Source organism: Coregonus lavaretus, assembly GCF_964263955.1.
Source record: "Coregonus lavaretus genome assembly, chromosome: 30".
Lineage (NCBI taxonomy): Eukaryota > Metazoa > Chordata > Actinopteri > Salmoniformes > Salmonidae > Coregonus > Coregonus lavaretus.
Genome location: NC_140017.1, coordinates 37,707,809 through 37,730,914, shown reverse-complemented (window position 1 = coordinate 37,730,914; position 23,106 = coordinate 37,707,809). Strand labels below are relative to the sequence as shown.

The window sequence follows — 23,106 nt, the reverse complement described above, 5'->3', positions numbered from 1 at the left end:
TGTGAAATTTGGTGGAGGATCGGTGATGATCTGGGGGTGCTTCAGCAATGCTGGAATCAGGCAGATTTGTCTTTGTGAAGGACGCATGAATCAAGCCACGTACAAGGTTGTCCTGGAAGAAAACGTGCTTCCTTTTGCTCTGACATTGTTCCCCAACTCTGAGGATTGGTTTTTTCCAGCAGGACAATGTGCCATGCCACACAGCCAGGTCAATCAAGGTGTGGATGGAGGACCACCAGATCAAGACCCTGTCATGGCCAGCCCAATCTCCAGACCTGAACCCCATTGAAAACTTCTGGAATGTGATCAAGAGGAAGATGGATGGTCACAAGCCATCAAACAAAGCCGAGCTGCTTGAATTTTTGCACCAGGAGTGGCATAAAGTCACCCAACATCAATGTGAAAGACTGGTGGAGAGCATGCCAAGATGCATGAAAGCTGTGAATGAAAATCAGTGTTATTCCACCAAATATTGATTTCTGAACTCTTCCTAAGTTAAAACATTACTATTGTGTTGTTTAAAAATGAACATCAACTTATTTTCTTTGCATTATTCGAGGTCTGACAACACTGCATCTTTTTTGTTATTTTGACCAGTTGTCATTTTCTGCAAATAAATGCTCTAAATGACAATATTTTTATTTGGAATTTGGGAGAAATGTTGTCAGTAGTTTATAGAATAAAACAAAAATGTTAATTTCTGTCACGCCCTGGCTCTGGGGACACTTGTATGTTGAGCCAGGGTGTGCATTTCATTTGTTTATCTTGTATGTGTATTTCTATGTTGGCCTGAGTGGCTCCCAATCAGAGGCAACGAGTGTCAGCTGTCGTTGGTTGTCTCTGATTGGGAGCCATATTTAAACTGTCTGTTTCCCATTTGTGTTTGTGGGATCTTGTTTCAAGTCTGTTTATGTTAGACCGTGAACTGTCACGTATCGTTTGTTGTTTTTGATCGTGTCTCTAATTAAAGAGTATGTTTGCCTGCAACGCTGCGCCTTGGTCCTCATCTCTGGTCGACGATCGTGACAGAAGATCCCACCTCGACTGGATCAAGCAGCGTGACGAGGAGAGAGGATGGACTTGGGAGGAGATGAGTGCGAGTCTGGCAAGAGGGATGGAGGCCTTGGCCACGGGTAGGAGTGAAGCCCATAAAATTTTTAGGGGGGGGCTAACGCCGTGGACGACGGGGCAGCAGGAGGCCGCCAGGTTACGGGAGTCACTGGTCACCAGGGGGAGGGAGGATGTAGAGGCACGGCGAGAGGTACTGGCGTGTGTTGCCAGTCCGGTCCGGCCTGTTCCTGATCCCCACGTAGGGCCAGTGGTGTGTGTTCCCAGTACGGTCCGGCCTGTTCCTGCCACTCGCACCAAGTCAGTGGTGCGCTTCGTCAGCCCGGCACGGCCCGTTCCTGCTCCCCGCACCAAGTCAGTGGTGCGCTTCGTCAGCCCGGTCCGGCCCGCTCCTGCTCCCCGCACCAAGTCAGTGGTGCGTTTCGTCAGCCCGGCGCGGCCCGTTCCTGCTCCCCGCACCAAGTCAGTGGTGCGCGTCGTCAGCCCGGTCCGGCCCATTCCTGCTCCCCGCACCAAGTCAGTGGTGCGTTTCGTCAGCCCAGCTCGGCCCGTTCCTGCTCCCCGCACCAAGTCAGTGGTGCGCTTCGCCAGCCCGGCACGGCCCGTTCCTGCTCCCCGCACCAAGTCAGTGGTGCGCTTCGTCAGCCCGGTCCGGCCCGCTCCTGCTCCCCGCACCAAGTCAGTGGTGCGTTTCGTCAGCCCGGCGCGGCCCGCTCCTGCTCCCCACACCAAGCCAGTGGTGTGCGTCGTCAGTCCGGCACGGCCCGTGCCTGTTCCACCGGTGGCTGGTCCGGCACCGGTCAGATGCTTCACGCCGGAGCTAGAGCAATCCGCTCCACCAGTGTGCAGTCCAGCTCCGGCCAGCGGGGCCAGACCGGACCAGGGGTACTTTGGGGGGTTGGAGAGGGAGCGGGGATCAGGCCCGGAGCCGGATCCGCCGCCTAAGCGGAGTGCCCACCCGGTCCCTCCCCTGTGGTGTTTGGTGGGCGCGGTCGGAGTCCGCGCCTTTAGGGGGGGGTACTGTCACGCCCTGGCTCTGGGGACACTTGTATGTTGAGCCAGGGTGTGCATTTCATTTGTTTATCTTGTATGTGTATTTCTATGTTGGCCTGAGTGGCTCCCAATCAGAGGCAACGAGTGTCAGCTGTCGTTGGTTGTCTCTGATTGGGAGCCATATTTAAACTGTCTGTTTCCCATTTGTGTTTGTGGGATCTTGTTTCAAGTCTGTTTATGTTAGACCGTGAACTGTCACGTATCGTTTGTTGTTTTGATCGTGTCTCTAATTAAAGAGTATGTTTTTGCCTGCAACGCTGCGCCTTGGTCCTCCTCTTTGGTAGACGATCGTGACAATTTCACCCAAACACATACCTATAAATAGTAAAACCAGAGAAACTGATAATTTTGCAATTTCCAGAGCTGTATATCTCGAACATACACAAGCGCCAATTTAATTCCACTAAATTATGCAAATTACTAGGGGTGTAACGATCCATCTACTACATCGATGTATCGATTTATATTCATATGATCCAACTACATCGATCTGTGCTCGGCGAGTTGGCCTTTTGGACAACATATATCGATCTAACATCGTTTTAAAATGTAATAAATCGATTGTATCGATACTAGGAAATAACCCATTGGATTTAAGCACGTCAAACTTTATATGCAGGGGTGCACATAACTGGTACGCAGATACGCAAGCGCGACAAAAATCAGGAATGCGTAATGCCACTTGTGTTACTACGCGCCTTTGCGTACTTGACCGATCTTCTCATCTAACCTTACACATGACATGTTGCTTGTCAACTACTGTCAGGGATGTCCAAAAAGCAACAGACATTAAGCAGCTTCTTTGGCGTTTCGCCACCTACAAAGAAACGCCAACTGGAGCCAGAGCCGAAGAAAATACTTTTTTCGGAAAAGTGGCTCCAAGATGTGCAGTGGCTTGAAGCTAACGATGAGCGCACTGAAATGTGGTGCAAGATTTGCCGCTCAAATCCACATCTAGCAGACAAAACAGGTGCATTTTATAAAGGCTCAAAGAATTTCAACCATCCTTTATTTGACAAACATGAAAAGAGCAAGGAGCACACGAATGTGGCGCAAGCCATTGCTAAAAGCTAGCCGAGAATAAATGTCCAGTCGCCCACTTGCCAGATGGCGAGACAAGCTGAATGAAGAACAGCGGCAAGCTCTGTTTAATATTTTTCTCTTTCCATACTCCGGCAACATGCTGCGGTTGGAGACTCCCTTGTGCACATTCTGTGCACCGCACACACACTGGAGAATTGCGCGAAATCAGCTGATCGCAACGTTCCTTACTGTGAGACATTTCATCGCTCTGTGGTCAAGCTGCTGCAGTTTTATTTACAAAAAGGTGGAGCAAAAAAAACTGCTGCACTGAATAAAGCTATGTGAAGAAAATGGGATCTCCTTTGTGGAACTGGGTAAGTTTCATAATACCAGATGGTCTGCATGGAGGCATGAAACACTGTTAAAAATATCAAGACTATTGCCAGCCATTAAAATGCAACTGGTTACCAGGTATTTATTTCAGTCACACTGGTTGAATTTTTGGCTAAAAGGTTACTGAATCGATTTCAAGTCACTGAATCGTTTCGGATCGTATCGTTCTAAATGAACCAATATCGTCCTTGAATCGTATCGACAACCACGAATCGTGATACAAATCGAATCGTTGTTAAAACGAATCGTTACACCCCTACAAATTACTGTACATATTGTATATGGATTATTTAGATGAGAAGCCCTTCTGCTGCAATGTTAAGACCATGTTGTTTGGACATTAAACGTACATTAAAGCCCAGATTGCTTTTTCACAACAGAAGCTCCGTCCCCACTGCTTGTGTTGTGAGAGAATCCAAAATTGTTTGAACGAAAACATGGGGGTTGGGCCCAGTCATACCGGCTGGGCTGGCCTTGGGGAGACGGGTCTTTGCGCTAGCTAACGTTCGCTTATAGCTGCATTGTCGAACACACAAAGGTTAGCAGCTAACGTTAGCTAGCATGTAGCTAGCAGGCTAAATTGATTATAAAGGCAAACATGTCAACACTGACCTAAACAGGAGAATGTTGGCCATTTTTTATTTGTGACTTTGTCACTTTGTCAGTGTGTGTTGGCTGTGTTTTGAACAGCTAGAGATGTTTCCTCTCACTCCACTAGCTCCAAGAGCGAGGCACAATGAAGGTTGTTCGGGTGGATTTAGCACAAAGACACACCTTTCCCCAAGGCCAGCCCAGCGGCTATGGCTGGGCCAAACCCCCGTGTTTTTCGTTCAAACAAAAATATGTATCTCACAACACAAGCAGTGGGGCGGGTGGCTTCTGTTGTGAAAAGCAGCCGTAAGTCACGTTATGCATCTGTAGCACTTTCTTTAAAACTAAACGTCATGAATATTTAAAAGTTTCTGTCAGAATTTCTGTTTACATTCCAATCTGTGGTTCATGATGTAAAATACATAAATACATTAACATTTATGACTGTAAATGATCCTTTGTGATCCGGTTGGACGAGTTCCCTAAAGATCTGATGCCACCTGTTGTATTTATTCAAGCCCTCACACAAAGCTATTTCTCTTTTACAAAGATCAATTTGAAAGTAGAACATATGATCTTGTTTTCCAGGTTTGTTTCATGCCTTCGATGAGAACCGGGACAATCACATCGACTTTAAGGAGATCTCCTGTGGCCTGTCTGCCTGTTGCCGGGGGCCCGTCGCCGAGAGGCAGAAATGTAAGAGCAGCCGTGTGATTTTGTTCTCACAGGTAGAGAGGAGTGATTTCCTAACATAAGGCTTCCTTTCACACATGATGGTGTTTGTTGAGTGGAAGAGAGGCAGAGCTTTTCCCCCGTGGATGTTACTGATGTCGACTGCCTCTGAATAGTCATCAGTTTGTAATCTATCCTGTCATCTAAATTCTCATCAGGCCTAAATTACATTTTCACTCTTGGAAATGGCAGCAGATATTGGGATTTTAAGACTCAAGTTAATGATCTAAATAATGAAGAGGAATACAGATGTCTAGCAGCACGACCGCAGCTTTATCTTTCATTTTATTTAACCTTTATTTTGACAGGGAAGACATATTGAGACCTAGGTCTCTTTTCCAAACGCGTCCTGTATAATACAATATAAAAAATCCCACATTAAACACTATTTTGTTACGTTACAGCCTTATTCTAAAATGGATTAAATAAAAATTGAACCTCATCAATCTACACACAATGGTATTGGCTTCACCGGTGGTGATGGTATTGACCAGGTGATGAGCGGTGCCTGGTTTCCTCCAGACTTGACGCTTGGCATTCAGGTCAAAGAGTTCAATCTTGGTTTCATCAGACCAGAGAATCTTGTTTCTCATCGTCTGAGAGTCCTTTATGTGCCTTTTGGCGAACTCCAAGCGGGCTGTCATGTGCATTTTACTGAGGAGTAGCTTCCGTCTGGCCACTCTACCTTAAAGGCCTGATTGGTGGAGTGCTGCAGAGATGGTTGTCCTTCTGGAAGGTTCTCCCATCTCCACAGAGGAACTCCTTGACCAAGGCCCTTCTCCCCCGATTGCTCAGTTTGGCCGGGCGGCCAGCTCTAGGAAGAGTCTTGGTGGTTCCAAACTTCCATTTAAGAATGATTGAGGCCACTGTGTTCTTGGGGACCTTCAATGCTGCAGACATTTTTTGGTTCCCTTCCCCAGATCTGTGCCTCGACACAATCCTGTCTCGGAGCTCTACGGACAATTCCTTCGACCTCATGGCTTGGTTTTTGCTCTGACATGCACTGTCAACTATGGGGCCTTATATAGACAGACGTGTGTGCCTTTCCAAATCATGTCCAATCAATTGAATTTACCACAGGTGGACTCCAATCAAGTTGTAGAAACATCTCAAGGATGATCAATGGAAACAGGATGCACCTGAGCTCAATTTCAAGTCTCATAGCAAAGGGTCTGAATACTTATGTAAATAAGGTTTTTCTGTTTTTTTATTTTTAATGAATTTGCAAACATTTCTAAAAACCTGTTTTCACTTTGTCATTATGGGGGATTGTGTGTAGATTGATGAGGGGAAAACATTTATTTAATCAATTTTAGAATAAGGCTGTAATGTAACAAAGTGGAAAAAGTGACGGGGTCTGAATACTTTCCTAATGCACTGTACATTTCTCAGATAAATAAGAGCGATGTTCTACATTTAGCAAGGATTCGAGAATCTTAGCTAGACAAGGAAGCCATGAAAATGGGGCGATTAATTATTAAGATCACTATTATCCCCGCCCCTTATGGAGTGGCAGCACAAGAGCTGATTTCCATACTTTAGGAATACTTCCTGATAACAATGTTAAATAAAAAATATGGGTCATTGAGTCAACAATGATGGGCGCTGCACACTTAACCAGACCAGGATTCAATTTGTCTGCCCCCTGTGGATTTCTTGTTGTCTATTACTAGCAAAGCATCCAGGACTTATATTTCTGTAAATAGCGTAAAATAATTGCTTTGACTGTAATTTCTCTGAACATTCAGCAAGTTTCCTCTATCAGCATCCAGACCATTATCATTGTGAATAGGCTTAGAAGTTTTTTCAAAGAGGAAACTGGCTACCTGCTGAAATAAAATGGTGATTAAATGCATCAATGACGGCGTTTTTTTCCCATAATAAGGCCAGTGTCTGAATTCCAGATTTTAGCCGGGTTCCCATTACAATCTGAAAGAGGGGTTAGATAATAATCAGGTTTAGCCTTTCTGATTTGTTTTACACAATGATTCCTCAGTTACTTAATAGCTTGCCAGTCCGGGCCTAAGCCTGTGTTCCTGGCCTTGACCCAAGCATCATCTCTTTTATGAATGACTGCTGATAATTCCGGAGTCTACCATTCGATCTACCTTTAACCCTTAATTAAAGGGAGCATGATTATCCACAATAGTATTGAAGACATCTGCCAAGAGGTTCAAAGCTAAATCAGGTTCAGGGAAAAGCTGAAATACAATCAAGGTAAAATAAAGATAATGTAAAAAAGCCTGATCACTGAAGTTTTTTAAGTTCCTCTGTGACGACACGAGGCTTAGATGTTTTGAATTCTCACGTCTCTAACACAAACAACTGGGGCAACGGTCACTAATATCTTGGGTGAAGACACCTGTAGAAACATATATCTCTCTGGTGTATTGGTTAGAATCAGATCAATCAGAGGTGACTGCTCTAGGGTTGGGCCGTGTGGGCTTAGTCACCAGCCGGGTTAGGGTTAGATCATTAAGGCTCTACTGGAGTCTTTAGTTTAGAAACGACAATGTTATGTTTATGGAGTATTTTGTACCCTCCTCCTCCTCTCTTGTTTCCCAGTTTGTTTCAAAGTGTTTGATGTGGACCGGGATGGGGTTCTGTCTCGAGACGAAATCCATGAAATGGTGGTCGCACTCCTGGAGGTGTGGAGGGACAATCGCATACACACACCCCCCGTAAGTACTGTTAGTCAGACCCCCCCCCCCCCCCCCCCCCCCCCGTTAGTAATGGTGGACACTTGGTTTGGGCGGTATCCAGATTTACGTATCGTCATACCGTCCTTCTCTCATCCCGGGATTTACGGTATTACCGGCGTAGCCCACAGGGGGGTGCTAAAAATTGAAGGAAATCCCATTGTGCCTCTTACCAGAATACTAACAAATTAGCACAAACTAATAGTGAAATCACAAAGACGCTGTTAGCTAAATGCTAACGAGCAAAAACAAACATACTAATTGCAAAGACAGGCACATCCAGCTCATAAAGTTATACAAGCATAGCTAGTAGCTACCGAATGTTATTTTCGTTGTGTGGACATTCACAAGCGAAAGTGAATGAGAGAAATTGTGCAAATGAACAAAGTTGTGATGCATGCTTTTCTGAAGGAAGAGCAGCATGTGTACACAGAGGGGAGGAGAACAGAGGGGGAAGAGCAGCATGTGTACACAGAGCAGAGGGAGGAGAACAGAGGGGGAAGAGCAGCATGTTTACACAGAGCAGAGGGGAGGAGAACAGAGGGGGAAGAGCAGCATGTGTACACAGAGCAGAGGGGAGGAGAACAGAGGGGGAAGAGCAGCATGTGTACACGGAGCAGAGGGGAGGAGAACAGAGGGGGAAGAGCAGCATGTGTACACAGAGCAGAGGGAGGAGAACAGAGGGGGAAGAGCAACATGTTTACACAGAGCAGAGGGGAGGAGAACAGAGGGGGAAGAGCACCATGTGATCACAGAGCAGAGGGGAGGAGAACAGAGGAGGGAAGAGCAGCATGTGTACACAGAGCAGAGGGGAGGAGAACAGAGGGGGAAGAGCAGCATGTGTACACGGAGCAGAGGGGAGGAGAACAGAGGGGGAAGAGCAGCATGTGATCACAGAGCAGAGGGGAGGAGAACAGAGGAGGGAAGAGCAGCATGTGTACACGGAGCAGAGGGGAGGAGAACAGAGGGGGAAGAGCAGCATGTTTACACAGAGCAGAGGGGAGGAGAACAGAGGGGGAAGAGCAGCATGTGTACACAGAGCAGAGGGGAGGAGAACAGAGGGGGAAGAGCAGCATGTTTACACAGAGCAGAGGGGAGGAGAACAGAGGGGGAAGAGCAGCATGTTTACACAGAGCAGAGGGGAGGAGAACAGAGGGGGAAGAGCAGCATGTGTACACAGAGCAGAGGGGAGGAGAACAGAGGGGGAAGAGCAGCATGTGTACACAGAGCAGAGGGGAGGAGAACAGAGGGGGAAGAGCAGCATGTTTACACAGAGCAGAGGGGAGGAGAACAGAGGGGGAAGAGCAGCATGTGTACACAGAGCAGAGGGGAGGAGAACAGAGGGGGAAGAGCAGCATGTGTACACAGAGCAGAGGGGAGGAGAACAGAGGGGGAAGAGCAGCATGTGTACACAGAGCAGAGGGGAGGAGAACAGAGGGGGAAGAGCAGCATGTGATCACAGAGCAGAGGGGAGGAGAACAGAGGGGGAAGAGCAGCATGTGATCACAGAGCAGAGGGGAGGAGAACAGAGGGGGAAGAGCAGCATGTGATCACAGAGCAGAGGGGAGGAGAACAGAGGGGGAAGAGCAGCATGTGATCACAGAGCAGAGGGGAGGAGAACAGAGGGGGAAGAGCAGCATGTGATCACAGAGCAGAGGGGAGGAGAACATAGAGGGAAGAGCAGCATGTGTAAACAGAGCAGAGGGAGGAGAACAGAGGGGGAAGAAACGCTAGTAGGAATCACAGGGACATAATGGCGGCTGTACAGGTAACTCATCCAGAGCTCTCTGACTTCTGACAGAAATACATTATAAGATATCTGATGGCTAACATTTAGTAGTGAATTGCATACAAGTGTAACTTCATCACCTCGCTGATAGATATAGAACACTATGGACTCTCCAGCAGAGACTCACTGATAGATATAGAACACTATGGACTCACCAGCAGAGACTCACTGATAGATATAGAACACTATGGACTCACCAGCAGAGACTCACTGATAGATATAGAACACTATGGACTCACCAGCAGAGACTCACTGATCAATCAATTCAATCAATTTTATTTTATATAGCCCTTCTTACATCAGCTAATATCTCGAAGTGCTGTACAGAAACCCAGCCTAAAACCCCAAACAGCTAGTAATGCAGGTGTAGAAGCACGGTGGCTAGGAAAAACTCCCTAGAAAGGCGAAAACCTAGGAAGAAACCTAGAGAGGAACCAGGCTATGAGGGGTGGCCAGTCCTCTTCTGGCTGTGCCGGGTGGAGATTATAACAGAACCATGCCAAGATGTTCAAAAATGTTCATAAGTGACAAGCATGGTCAAATAATAATCAGGAATAAATCTCAGTTGGCTTTTCATAGTCCCGACGTATGGTCCTAGGGCTCAGGTCTCTCAGTTGGCTTTTCATAGCCGATCATTAAGAGTTGAAAACAGCAGGTCTGGGACAGGTAGGGGTTTCGTAACCGCAGGCAGAACAGTTGAAACTGGAATAGCAGCAAGGCCAGGCGGACTGGGGACAGCAAGGTGTCATCATGCCCGGTAGTCCTGACGTATGGTCCTAGGGCTCAGGTTCTCAGAGAGAAAGAGAGAACGAGAGAATTAGAGAGAGCATACTTAAATTCACACAGGACACTGGATAAGACAGGAGAAGTACTCCAGGTATAACCAACTAACCCCAGCCCCCCGACACATAAACTACTGCAGCATAAATACTGGAGGCTGAGACAGGAGCGGTCCGGAGACACTGTGGCCCCATCCGAAGAAACCCCCGGACAGGGCCAAACAGGAAGGATATAACCCCACCCACTCTGCCAAAGCACAGCCCCCGCACCACTAGAGGGATATCCTCAACCACCAACTTACAATCCTGAGACAAGGCCGAGTATAGCCCACAGAGGTCTCCACCACAGCACAAACCAAGGGGGGGCGCCAACCCAGACAGGAAGATCACGTCAGTAACTCAACCCACTCAAGTGACGCACCCCTCCCAGGGACGGCATGAAAGAGCACCAGCAAGCCAGTGACTCAGCCCCTGCAACAGGGTTAGAGGCAGAGAACCCCAGTGGAGAGGGGAACCGGCCCGGCAGAGACAGCAAGGGCTGTTCGTTGCTCCAGAGCCTTTCCGTTCACCTTCACACTCCTGGGCCAGACTACACTCAATCATATGACCTACTGAAGAGATAAGTCTTCAGTAAAGACTTAAAGGTTGAGACCGAGTCTGCGTCTCTCACATGGGTAGGCAGACTGTTCCATAAAAATGGAGATCTATAGGAGAAAGCCCTGCCTCCCGCTGTTTGCTTAGAAATTCTAGGGACAATTAGGAGGCCTGCGTCTTGTGACCGTAGCGTACGTATTGGTATGTACGGCAGGACCAACTCGGAAAGATAGGTAGGAGCAAGCCCATGTAACGCTTTATAGGTTAACAGTAAAACCTTGAAATCAGCCCTTGCCTTAACAGGAAGCCAGTGTAGGGAAGCTAGCACTGGAGTAATATGATCAAATTTCTTGGTTCTAGTCAGGATTCTAGCAGCCGTATTTAGCACTAACTGAAGTTTATTTAGTGCTTTATCCGGGTAGCCGGAAAATAGAGCATTGCAGTAGTCTAACCTAGAAGTAACAAATGCATGGATTAATTTTTCTGCATCATTTTTGGACAGAAAATTTCTAATTTTTGCAATGTTACGTAGATGGAAAAAAGCTGTCCTTGAAACAGTCTTGATATGTTCGTCAAAAGAGAGATCAGGGTCAAGAGTAACGCTGATAGATATAGAACACTATGGACTCTCCAGCAGAGACTCACTGATAGATATAGAACACTATGGACTCTCCAGCAGAGACTCACTGATAGATATAGAACACTATGGACTCACCAGCAGAGACTCACTGATAGATATAGAACACTATGGACTCACCAGCAGAGACTCACTGATAGATATAGAACACTATGGACTCACCAGCAGAGACTCACTGATAGATATATAACACTTTGGACTCACCAGCAGAGACTCACTGATAGATATAGAACACTATGGACTCACTGATAGATATAGAACACTATGGACTCACTGATAGATATAGAACACTATGGACTCACCAGCAGAGACTCACTGATAGATATAGAACACTATGGACTCACTGATAGATATAGAACACTATGGACTCACTGATAGATATAGAACACTATGGACTCACTGATAGATATAGAACACTATGGACTCACTGATAGATATAGAACACTATGGACTCACTGATAGATATAGAACACTATGGACTCACTGATAGATATAGAACACTATGGACTCTCCAGCAGAGACTCACTGATAGATATAGAACACTATTGACTCACCAGCAGAGACTCACTGATAGATATAGGACACTATGGACTCACTGATAGATATAGAACACTATGGACTCACCAGCAGAGACTCACTGATAGATATAGAACACTATGGACTCACCAGCTCGCTTTCTCCTGTTGTGCTGTTTACAAACAAACACGTGACTTGCTCAACTGTTGTGGGGAACTACGGTAAGATTCATAATGTAAAACAATGTGACAGGTGAAATGAAGAACACAATCCGCTTTATCTCCTAACGTATTGCGCAAGCTGACTGCAGGTATTAACTTAAAAAGTAGCTACAAATATTCACATTTTATTGAAAAATGTCAAATAAATAGTTTTGACGGTATTGAAAAACCATCCAATGGTATACTGCCGAAGTCTAGTGGACACTATAAGTACTGCTAAACACAGAACTCCCTGTAAGTACTGCTAAACACAGACACTTCCTATAAGTACTGCTAAACACAGAACTCCCTGTAAGTACTGCTAAACACAGAACTCCCTATAAGTACTGCTAAACACAGAACTCCCTATAAGTACTGCTAAACACAGACACTTCCTATAAGTACTGCTAAACACAGAACTCCCTGTAAGTACTGCTAAACACAGAACTCCCTATAAGTACTGCTAAACACAGACACTCCCTATAAGTACTGCTAAACACAGAACTCCCTATAAGTACTGCTAAACACAGAACTCCCTATAAGTACTGCTAAACACAGAACTCCCTGTAAGTACTGTTAAACACTCCATATAAGTACTGCTAAACACAGACACTCCCTATAAGTACTGCTAAACACAGAACTCCCTATAAGTACTGCTAAACACAGAACTCCCTGTAAGTAATGCAGGCTAAATGGCTAGTGTAATGGAGGTGGTTGGATTTGGTAAGTAAGCTAGCTAAGTTTTGACTCTTGTCCTGTTTTCAGGAGTTGCTCACCAACGTGTCGGACATAGTGGAAGGAATCCTGAAGATGCACGACACGACCAAGGTCAGACTCTTCTAGGAGATATATCAGGTGTTTACGTCTGTAACGTGGTTGGGTTTAGGACTATAATTATCTCATAATGCTTCTGCTGTCCACTGACATTTAACCCTTGTTGTCTTTGACCCTAACCTTTGACCCCCCCACACACAGCTGGGTCACCTGACCCTGGAGGACTACCAGATCTGGAGTGTGAAGAGCGCTCTGGCCAATGAGTTGCTCAACCTGCTGTTCCAGGTCAGAACACACACACACACACACACACACATAGACACACACTCATTTAGTGGTTTGTTCATACCCCAACCAGAAGCCATGGATTACAGGAAACATCCGCACTGAGCTAAAGGGTAGAGCTGCCGCTTTCAAGGAACGGGACTCTAACCCGGACGCTTATAAGAAATCCCGCTATGACCTCCGACGAACCATCAAACAGGCAAAGAGTCAATACAGGTCTAAGATTGAATCATACTACACTGGCTCTGACGCTCGTCGGATGTGGCAGGGCTTGAAAACTATTACAGACTACAAAGGGAAGCACAGCCGCGAGCTGCCCAGTGACACAAGCCTACCAGACAAGCTAAACCACTTCTATGCTCGCTTCGAGGCAAGCAACACTGAAGCATGCATGAGAGCACCAGCTGTTCCGGACGACTATGTGATCACGCTCTCCGTAGCCGATGTGAGTAAGACTTTTAAGCAGGTCAACATTCACAAGGCCGCAGGGCCAGACGGATTACCAGGACGTGTACTCCGAGCATGTGCTGACCAACTGGCAAGTGTCTTCACTGACATTTTCAACATGTCCCTGACTGAGTCTGTAATACCAACATGTTTCAAGCAGACCACCATAGTCCCCGTGCCCAAGAACTCAAAGATAACCTGCCTAAATGACTACCGACCCGTAGTACTGACGTCTGTAGCCATGAAGTGCTTTGAAAGACTGGTCATGGCTCACATCAACAGCATAATCCCAGAAACCCTAGACCCACTCCAATTTGCATACCGCCCCAACAGATCCACAGATGATGCAATCTCTATCGCACTCCACACTGCCCTTTCCCACCTGGACAAGAGGAACTCCTACGTGAGAATGCTATTCATTGACTACAGCTCAGCATTCAACACCATAGTGCCCTCTAAGCTCATCACTAAGCTAAGGATCCTGGGACTAAACACCTCCCTCTGCAACTGGATCCTGGACTTCCTGACGGGCCGCCTCCAGGTGGTAAGGGTAGGTAACAACACATCTGCCACACTGATCCTCAACACGGGGGCCTCTCAGGGGTGCGTGCTCAGTCCCCTCCTGTACTCTCTGTTCACCCATGACTGCATGGCCAGGCACGACTCCAACACCATCATTAAGTTTGCCGACGACACAACAGTGGTAGGCCTGATCACCGACAACGATGAGACAGCCTATAGGGAGGAGGTCAGAGATCTGGCCATGTGGTGCCAGGACAACAACCTCTCCCTCAACGTGACCAAGACAAAGGAGATGATTGTGGACTACAGGAAAAAAAAGAGGACTGAGCACGCCCCCATTCTCATCGACGGGGCTGTAGTGGAACAGGTTGAGAGCTTCAAGTTCCTTGGTGTCCACATCACCAACGAACTATCATGGTCCAAACACACCAAGACAGTCGTGAAGAGGGCACGACAAAGCCTATTCTCCCTCAGGAGACTAAAAAGATTTGGCATGGGTCCTCAGATCCTCAAAAAATTCTACAGCTGCACCATCGAGAGCATCCTGACTGGTTGCATCACCGCCTGGTATGGCAACTGCTTGGCCTCTGACCGCAAGGCACTACAGAGGGTAGTGCGTACGGCCCAGTACATCACTGGGGCAAAGCTCCCTGCCATCCAGGACCTCTATACCAGGCGGTGTCAGAGGAAGGCCCTCAAAATTGTCAAAGACTCCAGCCACCCTAGTCATAGACTGTTCTCTCTGCTACCGCACGGCAAGCGGTACCGGAGTGCCAAGTCTAGGTCCAAAAGACTTCTCAACAGCTTCTACCCCCAAGCCATAAGACTCCTGAACAGCTAATCATGGCTACCCGGACTATTTGCACTGCCCCCCCACCCCATCCTTTTTACGCTGCTGCTACTCTGTTAAGTATTTATGCATAGTCACTTTAACTCTACCCACATGTACATATTACCTCAACTACCTCAACTAGCCGGTGCCCCCGCACATTGACTCTGCAACGGTACCCCCCTGTATATATAGCCTCCCTACTGTCACTTTATTTTACTGTATATATAGCCTCCCTACTGTCACTTTATTTTACTTCTGCTCTTTTTTTCTCAACACTTTGTTGTTGTTTTATTCTTTACTTTTTTTGTTTAAAATAAATGCACTGTTGGTTAAGGGCTGTAAGTAAGCATTTCACTGCAATGTCTGCACCTGTTGTATTCGGTGCATGTGACCAATAAAATTTGATTTGATTTGTTCCAGGTATGTGTTTCTGTGTTTGTACAGTGGGGAGAACAAGTATTTGATACACTGCCGATTTTGCAGGTTTTCCTACTTACAAAGCATGTAGAGGTCTGTAATTTTTATCATCGGTACACTTCAACTGTGAGAGACGGAATCTAAAACAAAAATCCAGAAAATCACATTGTATGATTTTTAAGTAATTAATTTGCATTTTATTGCATGACATAAGTATTTGATACATCAGAAAAGCAGAACTTAATATTTGGTACAGAAACCTTTGTTTGCAATTACAGAGATCATACGTTTCCTGTAGGTCTTGACCAGGTTTGCACACACTGCAGCAGGGATTTTGGCCCCCTCCTCCATACAGACCTTCTCCAGATCCTTCAGGTTTCAGGGCTGTCGCTGGGCAATACGGACTTTCAGCTCCCTCCAAAGATTTTCTATTGGGTTCAGGTCTGGAGACTGGCTGGGCTACTCCAGGACCTTGAAATGCTTCTTACGGAGCCACTCCTTAGTTGCTCTGGCTGTGTGTTTCGGGTCGTTGTCATGCTGGAAGACCCAGCCACGACCCATCTTCAATGCTATTACTGAGGGAAGGAGGTTGTTGGCCAAGATCTCGCGATACATGGCCCCATCCATCCTCCCCTCAATATGGTGCAGTTGTCCTGTCCCCTTTGCAGTAAAGCATCCCCAAAGAATGATGTTTCCACCTCCATGCTTCACGGTTGGGATGGGGTTCTTGGGGTTGTACTCATCCTTCTTCTTCCTCCAAACACGGCGAGTGGAGTTTAGACCAAAAAGCTCTATTTTTGTCTCATCAGACCACATGACCTTCTCCCATTCCTCCTCTGGATCATCCAGATGGTCATTGGCAAACTTCAGACGGGCCTGGACATGCGCTGGCTTGAGCAGGGGGACCTTGCGTGCTCTGCAGGATTTTAATCCATGACGGCGTAGTGTGTTACTAATGGTTTTCTTTGAGACTGTGGTCCCAGCTCTCTTCAGGTCATTGACCAGGTCCTGTCGTGTAGTTCTGGGCTGATCCCTCACCTTCCTCATGATCATTGATGCCCCACGAGGTGAGATCTTGCATGGAGCCCCAGACCCAGGGTGATTGACCGTCATCTTGAACTTCTTCCATTTTCTATTAATTGCGCCAACAGTTGTTGCCTTCTCACCAAGCTGCTTGCCTATTGTCCTGTAGCCCATCCCAGCCTTGTGCAGGTCTACAATTTTATCCCTGATGTCCTTACACAGCTCTCTGGTCTTGGCCATTGTGGAGAGGTTGGAGTCTGTTTGATTGAGTGTGTGGACAGGTGTCTTTTATACAGGTAACGAGTTCAAACAGGTGCAGTTAATACAGGTAATGAGTGGAGAACAGGAGGGCTTCTTAAAGAAAAACTAACAGGTCTGTGAGAGCCGGAATTCTTACTGGTTGGTAGGTGATCAAATACTTATGTCATGGAATAAAATGCAAATTAATTACTTAAAAATCATACAATGTGATTTTCCGGATTTTTGTTTTAGATTCCGTCTCTCACAGTTGAAGTGTTCCTATGATAAAAATTACAGAACTCTACATGCTTTGTAAGTAGGAAAACCTGCAAAATCGGCAGTGTATCAAATACTTGTTCTCCCCACTGTAGTTGACTTTCTCTTCATGCGCCCTCCATGTGTTTCTGCAGGTCTGCCACATTGTCCTGGGTCTTCGACCTGCCGCTCCTGAAGAGGAGGGACAAATCATCAGGTATACACATCTCCTGAAGAAGTCTTACATGTGTTTTACACCTCTACAGTTTAAAGCTCTGAACTCTACTCTGTGTGTGTGTGTGTGTGTGTGTGTGTGTGTGTGTGTGTTCAGGGGGTGGCTGGAGAGAGAGGGCAGACACGGGCTCAAGCCTGGTGATAACTGGTTCCTCATCTCCAGCCAGTGGTGGACGCTGTGGAAAGACTACGTCAAATATGTGAGTGGAAGTCCAAGTGTACGTCTTTAATGGCACCAGAGCCCATATGGTCAAAAGTAGTGCACTACATAGGGAATAGGGTGCCAAGTGCACTACATAGGGAATAGGTTGCCAGGTGCACTACATAGGGAATAGGTTGCCAGGTGCACTATATAGGGAATAGGGTGCCAGGTGCACTACATAGGGAATAGGGTGCCAAGTGCACTACATAGGGAATAGGGTGCCAAGTGCACTACATAGGGAAAAGGGTGCCAAGTGCACTACATAGGGAATAGGGTGCCAAGTGCACTACATAGGGAATAGGGTGCCAAGTGCACTACATAGGGAATAGGGTGCCAAGTGCACTACATAGGGAATAGGGTGCCAAGTGCACTACATAGGGAATAGGGTGCCAAGTGCACTACATAGGGATTAGGGTGCCAAGTGCACTACATAGGGAATAGGGTGCCAAGTGCACTACATAGGGAATAGGGTGCCAAGTGCACCACATAGGGAATAGGGTGCCAAGTGCACTACATAGGGAATAGGGTGCCAAGTGCACTACATAGGGAATAGGGTGCCAAGTGCACTACATAGGGAATAGGGTGCCAAGTGCACTACATAGGGAATAGGGTGCCAAGTGCACTACATAGGGAATAGGGTGCCAAGTGCACTACATAGGGAATAGGGTGCCATTTGGGAAGCACCCAAATGTAGGCCTAACTGTTAAGTTGAAGAGCAGAATATGATAATCACAGCATGCCAACGTTACTAACCATCCTTCCCTCTCCTCTCTCTCCCCAGGACCAGAAGTCCATCGTGGTGGATCAGCCCTCTATCCTCTCCTCTCTGAGGAATCCTCAGGCCTCTGCCACCGTCGAGCCTGCCCCCCTGGAGCCAGGGATAGGGGTAAGGGGAGGTCTGGGGGTCCCCAGCCCAGCCAGCCCCTCAGAGAAGAGGTCCTCTGATGCTGTGTCCAGCGCCTCTGAAGCCACAGAGACCCTCAGCACAGGTCAGTGACCAGACCAGACTGGCCACTAGGCTGCGCTGTACATAATGTTACAACCTCAAATGATGGGTTATAACTGTTCATTATTTATAAACGACTTATCAATTAATGATTTACTGTTTATAAACTACTTTTAACCTTTTACATCCCCTCTAAGGGTACCTTAGCATAAAGTGTTCCTGTACCTTAACCTTAACGTAAAGTGTTCCTGTACCTTAACCTTAGCATAAAGTGTTACTCTGATGCTTTCACCCCCCCCCCCCCTCAGCAACAGAGATCTGTTTTGCCCGGCAACACAACATGTCAGACAACAACCAGTGTTTCTCCGGGGCCAACGGCCACATCCCCTCCCTCTCTCACTCCCATCTGACAGCTCAGAGGCCTGGAGCCATCGACAACCAGCCCCTGGTCAACACAGACCCTATGAAGGTGTGTGTTTGCCCTCCATATTATATAGTGGTTACATCAGCTATTTCTAATACATTGTCTTGTCCATTTTCAAGTTGTTGATTTAAGTTCAAGGAGAAAAGTTTTATTCCATCCAACCACTTCCACTGAGCAGCCTCTCTCTCTCTCTCTCTCTCTCTCTCTCTCTCTCTCTCTCTCTCTCTCTCTCTCTCTCTCTCTCTCTCTCTGTGTCTGTCTGTCTCTCTCGCTCTCTCTGTCTGTCTGTCTCTCTCGCTCTCTCTGTCTGTCTGTCTCTCTCGCTCTCTCGCTCTCTCTGTCTGTCTGTCTCTCTCGCTCTCTCGCTCTCTCTGTCTGTCTGTCTCTCTCGCTCTCTCTGTCTGTCTGTCTCTCTCGCTCTCTCTCTGTGCATCTCTCTCTCTCTCTCTCTCTCTCGCTCTGTCTCTCTCTCTGTCTCTCTCTCGCTCTGTCTCTCTCTCTCTCTCTCTCTCTGTCTCTCTCTCTCTCTCTCTGTGCATCTCTCTCTCTCTCTCTCTCTATGTGCCTCTCTATCTATCTCTCTCGGTCTCTCTCTATCTTTCCTCCTGTCTCTCAACTATGTGACGATACGGCCAGGCATTAGGCATGGCCTGTGTATATCCATCATCAGTAATGGAGGAGTAGAGAAGGCAATGTGTTTTATGTGTGTCCTCCTCTGACCCCCTGTCTCTCCTGTTCCCCAGGCCCCCACATTGACCATGGAGGGAGGCCGGCTGAAGCAGTCCTTACAGCTGGTGGCGGGCAGGGACTTTGAGACGGTACCAGAGCCTGTGTGGAGGGCACTGTTCCACTGGTATGGAGCCAACCTCAGCCTGCCACGACCGGTACGTATGGACCACAACACAACCACCCCTCACACTATTAACCATAGATGGACCACAACACAACCACCCCTCACACTATTAACCATGTGATGGACCACAACACAACCACCCCTCACACTATTAACCATGTGATGGACCACAACTCAACCACCCCTCACACTATTAACCATAGATGGACCACAACACAACCACCCCTCACACTATTAACCATGTGATGGACCACAACACAACCACCCCTCACACTATTAACCATGTGATGGACCACAACACAACCACCCCTCACACTATTAACCATAGATGGACCACAACACAACCACCCCTCACACTATTAACCATGTGATGGACCACAACACAACCACCCCTCACACTATTAACCATGTGATGGACCACAACACAACCACCCCTCACACTATTAACCATGTGATGGACCACAACACAACCACCCCTCACACTATTAACCATGTGATGGACCACAACACATCCACCCCTCACACTATTAACCATGTGATGGACCACAACACAACCACCCCTCACACTATTAACCATGTGATGGACCACAACACAACAACCCCTCACACTATTAACCATAGATGGACCACAACACATCCACCCCTCACACTATTAACCATGTGATGGACCACAACACATCCACCCCTCACACTATTAACCATGTGATGGACCACAACACAACCACCCCTCACACTATTAACCATGTGATGGACCACAACACAACAACCCCTCACACTATTAACCATAGATGGACCACAACACATCCACCCCTCACACTATTAACCATGTGATGGACCACAACACATCCACCCCTCACACTATTAACCATGTGATGGACCACAACACAGCCACCCCTCACACTATTAACCATAGATGGACCACAACACAACCACCCCTCACACTATTAACCATAGATGGACCACAACACAACAACCCCTCACACTATTAACCATAGATGGACCACAACACATCCACCCCTCACACTATTAACCATGTGATGGACCACAACACATCCACCCCTCACACTATTAACCATGTGATGGACCACAACACAGCCACCCCTCACACTATTAACCATGTGATGGACCACAACACAACCACCCCTCACACTATTAACCATAGATGGACCACAACACAGCCACCCCTCACACTATTAACCATAGATGGACCACAACACAACAACCCCTCACACTATTAACCATAGATGGACCACAACACAACCACCCCTCACACTATTAACCATGTGATGGACCACAACACATCCACCCCTCACACTATTAACCATGTGATGGACCACAACTCAACCACCCCTCACACTATTAACCATGTGATGGACCACAACACAACCACCCCTCACACTATTAACCATGTGATGGACCACAACTCAACCACAACTACAACTGTTGCGGTGACCGTGTTACCGCCGCACCGGCAGTCATGAGTCATGACCTCTGTAAAATTCCACGTGACCGTTGAGTCATGGTAATCTCCTGTTATGCACTCTGGACATACGTTGTAGTACCCAACTCACTAACGATTATCAGGTCCTAATGGCCTGGTACTCAGGGCTCTATTGGCCCTCTAACCATCAGGTCCTAATGGCCTGGTACTCAGGGCTCTATTGGCCCTCTAACCATCAGGTCCTAATGGCCTGGTACTCAGGGCTCTATTGGCCCTCTAACCATCAGGTCCTAATGGCCTGGTACTCAGGGCTCTATTGGCCCTCTAACCATCAGGTCCTAATGGCCTGGTACTCAGGGCTCTATTTTCCCTCTAACCATCAGGTCCTAATGGCCTGGTACTCAGGGCTCTATTTTCCCTCTAACCATCAGGACGCTAATGGCCTGGTACTCAGGGCTCTATTGGCCCTCTAACCATCAGGTCCTAATGGCCTGGTACTCAGGGCTCTATTTTCCCTCTAACCATCAGGACGCTAATGGCCTGGTACTCAGGGCTCTATTGGCCCTCTAACCATCAGGTCCTAATGGCCTGGTACTCAGGGCTCTATTGGCCCTCTAACCATCAGGTCCTAATGGCCTGGTACTCAGGGCTCTATTGTCCCTCTAACCATCAGGTCCTAATGGCCTGGTACTCAGGGCTCTATTGGCCCTCTAACCATCAGGTCCTAATGGCCTGGTACTCAGGGCTCTATTGTCCCTCTAACCATCATGTCCTAATGGCCTGGTACTCAGGGCTCTATTGGCCCTCTAACCATCAGGTCCTAATGGCCTGGTACTCAGGGCTCTATTGTCCCTCTAACCATCAGGTCCTAATGGCCTGGTACTCAGGGCTCTATTGGCCCTCTAACCATCAGGTCCTAATGGCCTGGTACTCAGGGCTCTATTGGCCCTCTAACCATCAGGTCCTAATGGCCTGGTACTCAGGGCTCTATTGGCCCTCTAACCATCAGGTCCTAATGGCCTGGTACTCAGGGCTCTATTGTCCCTCTAACCATCAGGTCCTAATGGCCTGGTACTCAGGGCTCTATTGGCCCTCTAACCATCAGGTCCTAATGGCCTGGTACTCAGGGCTCTATTGGCCCTCTAACCATCAGGTCCTAATGGCCTGGTACTCAGGGCTCTATTGTCCCTCTAACCATCAGGTCCTAATGGCCTGGTACTCAGGGCTCTATTGTCCCTCTAACCATCAGGTCCTAATGGCCTGGTACTCAGGGCTCTATTGTCCCTCTAACCATCAGGTCCTAATGGCCTGGTACTCAGGGCTCTATTGTCCCTCTAACCACTCTGACATCAATGCAAATACAATCGAAAATCACATCAAACATTTATCATCAAAACAAGTATGTGCTTTTAAAACTCACGTAACTGATGATCAATTTGAAGTAAGAAGTTCAACAACAGGTTGAAACTGAGTGGAAAACATGGTCACTGTGGATGTTGTTTCAAAAGCCTAACAGAACGAAATGGACAGCGCTTTCTAAGGTGATTAATTCAAAACATCCATAAGCATATTAGTGTTTATGCATATTCATAGGCTTCTGAGCCCAAGCCCGGAAAAATCCCCTGAATTAAAATAATGATTGTGCCATTGTACAATACCTAGCCTAGTGCATATTACCCATGGCAGAAACACACAGGCAGTCTTTTAAATGACAATAATCACAGGACAAATTTCATGAACGCCACAACCACCCCTCACACTGTCACTGAACCATAGAGGGACCACAACCACCCGTCACACTGTCACTGAACCATAGAGGGACCACAGCCACCCCTCACACTGTCACTGAACCATAGAGGGACCACAACCACCCCTCACACTGTCACTGAACCATAGAGGGACCACAACCACCCCTCACACTGTCACTGAACCATAGAGGGACCACAACCACCCCTCACACTATCACTGAACCATAGATCAGGGGTGTCAAACTCATGGGCCGTGTGTCTGTGGGTTTTAGTTTTTTCCTTTCAATTAAGACCTAAACAACCAGGTGAGGGGAGTTCTTAACTAATTAGTGACCTTAATTCATCAATCAAGTCCAAGGGAGGAGTGAAACCCCCCAGACACTCTGCCC

The 23,106-nt window shown here is 47.3% G+C and overlaps 1 protein-coding gene across 1 annotated transcript in view; it reads left to right on the top strand.

The window, feature by feature from the left end:
- LOC311106096 (ubiquitin carboxyl-terminal hydrolase 32-like) overlaps nucleotides 1-23,106 on the top strand; it is a 108,842-nt gene that overhangs the window by 47,127 nt on the left and 38,609 nt on the right. Inside the window, exons 7-15 of the mRNA XM_084148404.1 lie at nucleotides 4,717-4,824; nucleotides 7,426-7,541; nucleotides 12,840-12,902; nucleotides 13,050-13,133; nucleotides 17,025-17,086; nucleotides 17,201-17,303; nucleotides 18,087-18,294; nucleotides 18,560-18,720; nucleotides 19,419-19,559. Of these exons, the coding sequence (XP_084004530.1) occupies nucleotides 4,717-4,824; nucleotides 7,426-7,541; nucleotides 12,840-12,902; nucleotides 13,050-13,133; nucleotides 17,025-17,086; nucleotides 17,201-17,303; nucleotides 18,087-18,294; nucleotides 18,560-18,720; nucleotides 19,419-19,559 (1,046 nt within the window). The remainder of the gene's footprint in view (nucleotides 1-4,716; nucleotides 4,825-7,425; nucleotides 7,542-12,839; nucleotides 12,903-13,049; nucleotides 13,134-17,024; nucleotides 17,087-17,200; nucleotides 17,304-18,086; nucleotides 18,295-18,559; nucleotides 18,721-19,418; nucleotides 19,560-23,106) is intronic.